The 10000-nt window shown below is 58.3% G+C and overlaps 1 protein-coding gene across 2 annotated transcripts in view; it reads right to left on the reverse strand.

Moving 5' to 3' along the window:
* Positions 1-10000, reverse strand: part of LOC122256133 (uncharacterized) — a 32365-nt gene that overhangs the window by 18787 nt on the left and 3578 nt on the right. For both annotated transcript variants that reach the window (XM_086555231.1, XM_086555230.1), the window contains exon 2: positions 9275-9507. In XM_086555231.1, coding sequence (XP_086411357.1) covers positions 9275-9507 — 233 coding nt within the window. The remainder of the gene's footprint in view (positions 1-9274; positions 9508-10000) is intronic.

Genomic DNA, 10000 nt, shown 5'->3' on the forward strand with positions numbered 1-10000 from the left:
CGCCGGTAGTTGGAGGGGGCGTGGAGAAGCGGAGTTGGAGGGGGCGGGCGAGGAGTTGGGGGCGAGAGAAGGGAGTTGGAGGGAGAGAAGAGAAGGGATTGGCGGGAGAGAGAGAAGGAATTGGAGGGGGAGGGAGAATGGAGATGGCGGAGGAGAGAAGGGGCGTTGCGGGAGTGAGAAGGGCGATGGAGGAGAGCGAAGGGAGTTGGAGGAGAGCGGATGGGAATTGGAGGGAGCGAGAGAGGGAATTGGGCGGCGAAGAGCGAGAGAGATGGGGGGACTTGGAGGGAGCGAGAGAGGGAGTTGGAGGAGAAGAGGAGAAGGGCGTTGGGGGGGAGGGAGAAGGGAGCTTGGAGGGGGAGGGATGCAGGGAGAGAAAAACGGAGTGGAGGGGGAGGGAAGAAGGGAGTTGGAGTGGGGGGGTGCGTAGGGAGTTGGAGGGGGAGGGAAGCGGGCGTAGGAGAGGGGGAGGCGCAGGGCGTTGGACGGGGGAGGGAGAAGGGAGTTGGAGGGGGAGGGAGAAGGGAGTTGGCGGGGGCGCGAGAAACGGCGTTGGAGGGGGAGGCGAGAAGGGAGTTGGCGGGAGCGAGAGAAAACGGAGTTGGCGGGAGGAGAGAAAAGGGAGTTGGCGGACGAGAGAGAAAAGGAGTTGGGGGAGAGCGCAAGGGGGAGTTGGAGGGGAGTGAGAAGGGAGATGAGGGGGGCGAGAAGGGGGAGGTTGGAGGGGGAGAGAGGCAAGGGAGTTGGAGGGGTGGAGGGAGAAGGGAGTTGGAGGTGGGAGGGCGAGGGAGTTGGAGGGGGCGCGAGAAGGGAGTAGAGAGGGAGAGAGAGCAGGGCGTTGGAGGGGCGAGAGAATGGAGTTGGAGGGGGAGGGCGAGCGAGTAGGAGGGGGAAGGGAAGAAGGGCGTTGGAGGTGGGCGAGCGACGGAGTTGGACGGAGAGAGAGAAGGGGAGTTGGAGGGGGGGAGAAGGGAGTTGGAGGGGGAGAGGGAAGGGGTTGGAGGGGGAAGGAGTGAGGGAGTGGCGGGGGAGATAGAAGGGAGTTGGCGGGGGAGGGAGAAGGAGTTGGGGGGGGAGAGAGAAGGGAGTATGGAGGGGAGGAGAAAGAAGGGGCGTTGGTGGGAGAGAGAGGAAGGGAGTTGGAGGAGAGAGCGTACGAAGTGGATATAGTAGAGTAGTTGGCGGGGAGAGAGTACTGGTAGAAGGGAGATGTTGGAGAGGGAGAGGAGAAGGGGTATGAGGGGTATGGAGACTGGTAGTTGGAAGGGAGCGGAGAAGGGAGTTGAGGGAGAGGAGACAGGGAGTTGGGGAGAGAGAGAAGGGAGTTGGAGGGCAAGCGCGCGCGACGGGTTGGAGGAGAGAGAGCACGGGGTAGGAGGGCAGAGAGGTGAGGGCGTTGGAGGGAGAGAGAGAAGGGAGTTGGAGGGCGAGAGAGAAGGGAGTTGGAGGGGAGTGAAAGACGGGGAGTTGGGGGGAGGGTGAGAGCGAAAGGAGTTGGAGGGAGAGAAGAAGGAGAGTTGGAGGAAGAAGCGAGGGGTTGGAGGGGGTGAGGAAGGGAGTTGGAGGGGGGAAAGAGAAGGGAGCGTTGGCGGGGGAGAGAGAGGGGAGTGGGGGGGGGAGGGAGAAGGGAGTTGGAGGGGGAGGGAGAAGGGAGTTGGTAGGGGAGAGCGGACGGAGTAGGCGGGCGAGTAGAGAAGGGAGTTGGAGGGAGAGAGAGAAGGGAGTTGGAGGGAGAGAGAGAAGGGAGTTGGAGGGAGATAAAGTGAGATGACGGGCGTTGGAGGGAGAGCGAGAAGGGAGTTGAGGGAGAGAGAGCAGGGAGTTGGAGGGCGCGGAGACGGGAGTTGAGGGAGAGCGAGACGGAGTCGTGGGAAGGGAGAGAGAGAAGGGCTTGGCGGGAGAGAGAGAAGGAGTTGGGGGGGGAGGAGAGAGAAGGGAGTTGCAGAGGGGGGAGAGAGAACGGAGTTGGAGGGAGAGAGAGGGAGTTGGAGGGAAGAGCGAGAAGGGAGTTGGAGGTCGGGGGAGAGAGAGAAGGGAGTTGGAGGAAGAGAGAGAAGGGAGTTGGAGGGGGAGAGAGAAGGGAGTTGGGAGGGAGAGAGAGAGAGAAGAGAGAAGGGAGTTGGAGGGGAGGGAGAAGGGGAGAAGGAGGGAGAGAGCGAAGGGAGTGGGAGGAGAAGGAGAAGAAGGGAGTTGGAAGCGGTGAGAGAGAAGGGGCGTTGGAGGGAGAGAGAGAAGGGAGTTGGAGGGAGGAGAGAGCAGGGAGTTGGAGGGAGAGTGAGAAGGGAGTTGTGAGGTGGAGAGAGGGGGGTTGGGGGGAGAGAGAGAAGGGACTTGGAGGGAGAGAGAGAAGGGAAGTTGGCGAGGGAGAGAGCGAAGGGAGTTGGGAGGGAGGAGGAGAGAGGGGTTGAGTTGGCGGGAGAAAAAGAGAAGGGAGTTGGAGGGAGAGAGAGAAGGAGAGTTGGAGGGAGCGAGGAAGGGATTGGGAGGGGGGGGCGAAGGGAGTTGGCGGTGCGAGAGAGACAGGTGAGATAGGCGGGGGAGAGAGACGGGCGAGTTGGAGGGGGAGAGAGAAGGAGTGGAGGGGGAGAGAGCAAACAAACCCACGGGAGTTGGGAGGGGGGCGAGAGAAGGGGTTGGAGGGGGCGAGAGATGGGAGTTGGAGGGGGAGAGAGAAGGAGGTTGGAGGGGGCGGGAGAAGGGAGTTGGAGGGATGAGAGAGAGGGAGGTTGGAGGGAGAGAGAGAAGGGAGTTGGAGGGGAGGAGAGCAGGAGTAGGAGGGGACGCGAAGGGCGTTGGAGGGTGCGCGAGAAAGGTTGGAAGGAGAGAGAAGGGAGTTGGAGGAAGACGAGCGGACGGGAGTTGGCGGGGGCGCGAGAAGGGAGTTGGAGGGGGAGAGAGAGGGTGTTGTGAGGGGGAGCGAGATGGGAGTTGGAGGGGGAGAGAGAGAAGGGCGATGGGGGGGAGGGAGAAGGGAGTTGGAGGGGGAGGGAGAAAGAAGGGAGTTGGCGGGTGAGCGAGAAAGGAGTTGGAGGGGAGAGCGACGGAGTTGGAGGAGAGAGGGCAGAAGGGGAGTTGGAGGGGTGCGAGAGAAGGGAGTTGGAGGGGCGAGAGCGAAGGGTTGGAGGGGGGAGAGAGAAGGGAGGAAGTTGGCGGGGGAGGGAGAAAGAAGGGTGATGGAGGGGGAGGGGCGAAGGGGTTGGAGCGGAGAGACGAGGGAGTTGGAGGGGCGCGCGGAAGGGAGTTGGAGGGAGAGAGAGAGGGCGTAGGAGGGGAGAGAGAGAAGGCGATGGAGGGAGCGAGCGACGGGGTAGGCGGGCGTGAGCGAAGGGCGTTGGCGGGAGGGCGAGAGAGAGGGAGTTGGAGGGGGAGAGAGAAGGGAGTAGGAGGGGTAGAGAGCAGGGAGTTCGGTAGGGGGAGAGAGAAGGGTGGTTGGAGGGGGGAGCGAGAGGGAGTTGGAGGGGGGCGAGAGAAGGGAAGTTGGAGGGAGGGAGAGAGAAGGGTTGGAGGGGGAGCAGCTAAGGGCGTTGGAGGGGGAGCCAGAAGGGAGTTGGAGGGGGAGAGAGAAGGGAGTTGGAGGGAGAGAGAGAAGGGAGTTGGAGGGGGAGAGAGAAGGGAGTTGGAGGGGGAGAGAGAAGGGAGTGGGAGGGGGGGAGAAGGGAGTAGGCCGGGTAGAGAGAGAAGGGAGTTGGCGGGAGAGAGAGAAGGGAGTTAGTAGGAGCCAGAGAGAGAGGGGAGTAGGAGGGAGAGAGAGAGAGTAAGGGAATGTGGAGGGAGGAGAGGAGAAGGGGAGTTGAGGGAGAGAGAGAAGGCGTTGGAGGGAGAGAGAGAAGGGAGTTGGGAGGGGGGAGAGCGAGCAAGGAGTTGGAGGGGGAGGGAGAAGGGAGTTGGCGGAGTTAGAGCGCGAAAGGAGTTGGAGGGAGAAGGCAGGGCGATGGAGGAAAGAGAGCGAAGGGAGTTGGAGGGGGAGGAGAGACGGGAGATGGAGGGGGGAGAGAGAAGGAGTTGGAGGGGGATGAAGAGAACGGGAGTTGGAGGGGAGGGAGAGGGAGATGGAGGGGGAGGGCAAGGGAGAGTTGGATGGAGAGAGAGAAGGGGAGTTGGAGGGAGAGGAGAAGGGGAGTGGCGAGGGAGAGAGAGCAGGGAGTAGGCGGGCGAGGAGACGGGGAGTTGGACGGAGAGGGAGAAGGGAGTTGGAGGGGGAGAGAGAAGGGAGTTGGCGGGCGCGAGATAAGGGAAGTTGGAGGGAGAGAGAGAGGGAGTTGGAGGGCGAGAGGGAGGGCGTTGGAGGGAGAGAGGAAGGGAGTTGGAGAGGGAGAGAGAAAAGGGCTTGGAGGGGGAGGGAGAAGGGAGTTGGAGGGTGAGAGAGCCGGGAGTGGAGGGGGCGGAGAAGGAGTTGGAGGGAGGGAGAAGGGCGTAGGAGGGGGAGGGAGAAGGGAGTTGGGGGAGCGAGAGAGGGCGTTGGCGGGAGCAGAGAGAAGGGCAGTTGGAGGAGAGAGCGGAGAAGGGAAGTTGGCGGAGAGAGAGAAGGGAGTTGGAGGGAGAGAGGAAGGGATGTTGGAGGGAGGAGAGAAGGAGTTAGTTGGAGGGGAGGAGAGAAGGTGAGTTGGTAGGGAGAGATGAGAGAGAAGGGAGTTAAAGACGGAGGGAGAGAGAGAAGGGAGTTGGAGGGGGAGAGAGGGAGAAGGGAGTTGGAGGGAGAGAGAGCAGGGGTTGGAGGGGGAGAGCGAAGGGAGTGGGAGGGGGATGGGAGAAGGGAGTTGGAGGTGGAGGGAGAAGGGAGTTGTGTGAGAGATAGCAGGGAGTTGGAGGGAGAGCGAGAAGGGAAATTGGAGGGGGAGGAGAAGGAGGTAGGAGGGAGAGAGGAGAGGGAGTGGAGGGAGAGAGAGGAAAGGGAGTTGAGGGGGAAGGGGGAGAGAGAAGGGAGTTGGAGGGGAGAGAGGAAGGGCGAAGGAGGGGGAGAGAGACGGGAGGAGGAGGCGGGAGAGAGAAGGGAGTTGGGAGGGGGAGAGAGACGGGAGTTGGAGGGGGAGAGAGACGGAGTGGAGGGGGCGAGAGATGGGCGTTGGAGGGGGGCGGAGAGCAGGGAGTTGGAGGGGGAGAGCGAAGGGCGTGGAGGGCGAGCGAGACCTGGAGTTGGCGGCGAGCTAAAAGGGAGTAGGGGCGAGAGCGAGAAGGCGTTGGAGGGAGAGCGAGAACGGGGGGGGGGGGGGTGGGGGGGGGAGGGGGGGGGTGGGGGGGGGGGGGGGGGGGGCGTTGGAGGAGAGCGCGAAGGGAATTGGAGGGGGAGGGAGAAGGGAGTAGGCGGAGGGAGCGAGAGAAGGAGATGGGCGGGGAGAGAGAGACGGAGTTGGAGAAGCGAGAGCGAAGGGAGTGGAGGGGGAGAGAGAAAGGGATGTTGGAGGCGGAGAGCAGAAGGGAGTTGAGGGGGAGAGAGAAGGGAGATAGAGGGAGAGGGAGAAGGGAGTAGCGAGGGGGAGGGAGAAGGGCGATGGAGGGGAGGGAGGAAGGGGAGTTGGAGGGAGAGAGAGAAGGGGGAGTTGAGGGAGCGAGAGACGGGGAGTTGGAGGGAGAGTGGCGGGAGTTGGAGGGGGAGGGGGAGAGAGAAGGGAGTTGGAGGGGGAGGGGGAGGGAGAAGGGAGTTGGAGGGGGAGAGAGAAAGGAGTTGGAGGGGGAGGGGGAGAGAGAAGGGAGTTGGAGGGGGAGAGAGAAGGGAGGGGGAGGGGGGGGGGGGAGGGAGGAGGAGGGAGAGAGAGAAGGGGGTTGGAGGGAGAGAGTGATTTGGATGTGGGCTAGAAGGGAGTTGGAGGGGGAGGAGAGAAGGGAGATGGAGAGGGAGAGAGAAGGGAGTTGGAGGGGGGAGAGAGAAGGGAGTTTGGAGGGGGAGAGCGCCGGGCGTTGGCGGGGGGCGCGCGAAGGGGAGTTGGTGGGGGAGGGAGCAGGGAGTTGGAGGCGGGAGCGAGAAGGGAGGTTGGAGGGGAGGGCGACGGGAGTTGGAGTGGCGCGAGAGAAGGGAGTTGGCGGGAGAGAGAGAAGGGCGTTGGCGGGGGACGAGAGAGAAGGGGCGGATGGAGGGAGAGAGGAGAAGGGCGTTGGAGGGAGCGAGAGACGGGCTTAGGCGGGAGCGATAGAAGGGCAGTTGGAGGGAGAGAGAGCGAGAGCCGGGAGTAGGGGCGGCGAGGCGAGAAGGGGCGTTGGAGGGAGAGCGAGAAGGGAGTTGGAGTGGGAGGGAGCCGGGAGAAGGCGGGTGCGCGAGCACGGAGTTGGCGGGCGCGCGACGGGAGTTGGAGACCGCGCGCGCAGGGGTTGGGCGGGAGGCGAGAGCAGGGCGATGGCGGGGGTAGAGATACGGGAGTAGGAGGGGGTGCGAGAGTCGAGCGTGGAGGGGGAGGGAGAAGAAGGGCGTTGGAGGGGGAGGGAGAAGGGAGTTGGGCGGGAGAGAGAGAGGAGTTGGAGGGCAGAGAGAGCAGTTGCCGAAGAGAAGGGAATTGGAGGGGGAGAGAGAAGGGAGTTGGAGGGGGAGGGAGAATGGAGTTGGAGGGAGAGAGAGAAGGGAGGGGGGGGGAGAGAGGAGGGAGGGGGAGAGAGAGAGAAGGGAGTGGGAGGGAGAGAGAGAAGGGAGTTGGAGGGAGAGAGAGAAGGGAGTTGGAGGGAGAGAGAGAAGGGAGTTGGAGGGAGAGAGAGAAGGGAGTTGGAGGAGAGAGAGACGGGAGATGGAGGGAGCGAGAGAAGGAATTGGAAGGGGAGGGGAGGGAGATGGAGGGAGAGAGAAGAAGGGAGTGGAGGGGAGAGAGAAGGGAGTTGGGAGGGGGAGGAGAGAAAGGCGTGGAGGGGGAGAGGAAGGGAGTGGTGGCGGGGGAGAGAGAAGGGGGTTGGAGGAGGGAGAGAGAAGGGAGTTCGGAGGGGGAGAGAGAAAGGAGTGGCAGGGGGCGGGAGAAGGGAAGGGTTTTTTTTTTTCGGAGGGAGAGAGCGAAGGGAAGATGGAGGGGAGGAGAGGAGAAGGGAGTTGGAGGCAGAGAGAGAGTAGGGCGTTGGGGTGTAGGGAGAAGGGAGTTGGAGGGTGAGAGAGAAAGGAGTTGGAGGGAGAGAGAAGGGAGGTGGAGGGAGAGAGAGAAGGGGGGTGGAGGGGGAGAGAGAGGGGGGGGGGGGGGGGGGAGAGAAGGGGGAGGGGGGGGGAGAGAGAAGGGCGTTGGGGGGGAGGGAGACGGCGTTGGTGGGGGAGGGCGAAGTGGCTTTGGGGGGAGAGGGAAGGGGAGGAAGAGAGAGGGAGTTGGAGGAAGAGAGAGAAGGGCGTTGGAGGGGGAGAGAGAAGGGAGTTTGGCGGGGGAGATAGATGGGAGTTGGAGGGGAGGCGAAGGGAGTAGAGGGGGAGGGAGACGGTTGGAGGGGGAGGGGAGAAGGAGTTGGCGGGAGAGAGAGATGGGGTTGGAGGGAGAGAGAGAAGGGCGTTGGAGGGGGGAGAGAGCAGAGGGAGTTGGAAGGGAGAGAGAGAAGGAGTTGGAGGGAGAGAGCGAGGGGAGTTGGAAGAGGGAGCGCGAGAAGGGAGTTGGAGGGAGAGAGAAGGGAGTTGGAGGGAGAGAGAGAAGGGAATTGGAGGGAGAGAGAGAAGGGAGTTGGAGGGAGAGAGAGAAGGGAGTTGGAGGGAGAGAGAGAAGGGAGTTGGAGGGGAGGGAGAAGGGAGGTGGAGGGGGAGAGAGAAGGGAGTTGGAGGAAGAGAGAGAAGGGAGTTGGAGGGGGAGAGAGAAGGGAGTTGGAGGGGGAGGGAGAAGGGAGTTGGAGGGGGAGAGAGAAGGGAGTTGGAGGGGGAGAGAGAAGGGAGTTGGAGGGGGAGAGAGAAGGGAGTTGGAGGGGGAGAGAGAAGGGAGTTGGAGGGGGAGAGAGAAGGGAGTTGGAGGGGGAGAGAGAAGGGAGTTGGAGGGGGAGGGGGAGAGAGAAGGGAGTTGGAGGGGGAGAGAGAAGGGAGTTGGAGGGGGAGGGAGAAGGGAGTTGGAGGGGGAGAGAGAAGGGAGTTGGAGGGGGAGAGAGAAGGGAGTTGGAGGGAGAGAGAGAAGGGAGTTGGAGGGAGAGAGAGAAGGGAGTTGGAGGGAGAGAGAGAAGGGAGTTGGAGGGAGAGAGAGAAGGGAGTTGGAGGGGGAGAGAGAAGGGAGTTGGAGGGGGAGAGAGAAGGGAGTTGGAGGGGGAGGGAGAAGGGAGTTGGAGGGAGAGAGAGAAGGGAGTTGGAGGGAGAGAGAGAAGGGAGTTGGAGGGAGAGAGAGAAGGGAGTTGGAGGGAGAGAGAGAAGGGAGTTGGAGGGAGAGAGAGAAGGGAGTTGGAGGGAGAGAGAGAAGGGAGTTGGAGGGAGAGAGAGAAGGGAGTTGGAGGGGGAGGGAGAAGGGAGTTGGAGGGAGAGAGAGAAGGGAGTTGGAGGGGGAGGGAGAAGGGAGTTGGAGGGGGAGGGGGAGGGAGAAGGGAGTTGTAGGGGGAGGGGGAGGGGGAGGGGAAGAGATAGATGGATTGATAGAAAGATATATGGATTGATAGATAGAGAGATAGAGAGAGAGAGAGAGGAAACGTTGGCTGAAAACATTATCTTATCTTCTTTCTATCCATTATTCACTACAATGTACAAAGAAAAGTACTGAATCAACAATCAGTCGATGAGTCAACAACACCTGAGAACAAAGGAACAAGTTTATAAAGGTAAATCTTTCTGACACCCACACACCACGCGGTGTTTGGATAAGGCCAATTAATCTCTGCTATGTGTATTTTCGGCAAGATAAGACGTTATTAACTTCCCTGGTGATTTATCCTTGCAATATGCGTTATTCAAAGGTATATGTTGCAAGAATATATATATTTGGAGATTTGTTGTCCCTCTCCCCGACTGACTTTAAGCGTGGAGGCCGCGGCGATCGCTTGGTGAAGTGGATTTACATACAAAGGTAATATTTAATAAAGAGAAAATCTCTACTTCGTAACAAAACAATCTTTTAACAATAAAGGTTGGGTAAATTATAATAAAAAGTTCCAGTTAGATACAAATGCATGGAAGAAAAAATTGTCATGATATTGTTTGTGTGTTTGTGTGCCACTAATCCCATGTTTCAAAGTCGTAATTATTCTGAAACTTGAAAGATAAACGAATATAAAACATTTGGAAGAGAAACGACATACAAAAACAATATCTTTCGGAAATTTTCCACTTCCTTACATATAAAAAGATAAAAAAAAAAAAACTCTTGTCAAACTGCAGGTATAAAAATCCATTAAAAAACAAAAAAACAAAATAACTTACATTGTAAAGGATCGTGTTGACCTTCAATGGTGTTCAACTCCTCTTGTTCAAGATACGATTCGCTTTTGACCAGATCATCCACGTAAGTTCCATTGGGATAGAGAATCAAGTCACTTTCATTTTCAAACTCATTATTACTGTCCTCTTCTCTCTCTCTTTTCCTCTTGACTTTCGGCGTCTCTTCTTCAGGCTTGATTTTCCTCTTCATTTCTCTTTTTTCTCTCACTCTCTTCCTAAGACTCCACAATTTAAAAAAAGGAAAATAATTGTCTTGCCGACGAGGAAAAAAGTTTTCAGGTTAGTCACAGTCCTTGTAATTCTTTCTAAAATTCGACCCAAACGTTAACAATTCGAAGTTAAACTTATATTTATATTTTATAATAAATCAATGATGATACAAGTGCAAGGGCCAACACGGGTAAAAAAATTAACACCGACTACGTTGGACTCGTGACTAAAATAAATAATGGAGAGGAAACGAAGGGAAAAGAAATGATTCGAAACAACGAAGCTTCGAATTATATGAATATGGACTTTTTTTCATGGTCGATAAAGTAAATTAAAGTCTTTTAATTTGGAATACATGAATGTAGTAGGGAAATATTTTTTTTTATTTGTGATATGTACAATTTTTTTTTTTAATGAACGAGATGTGACATAGAGAGATATAAAATGTCATATATATTTTTATACAAACGAAAGTGAAAAAAAAATTATCGTATAATT

This window comes from Penaeus japonicus, unplaced genomic scaffold, assembly GCF_977035675.1.
Source record: "Penaeus japonicus unplaced genomic scaffold, GWHDUDI00000001_assembly GWHDUDI00000030, whole genome shotgun sequence".
Lineage (NCBI taxonomy): Eukaryota > Metazoa > Arthropoda > Malacostraca > Decapoda > Penaeidae > Penaeus > Penaeus japonicus.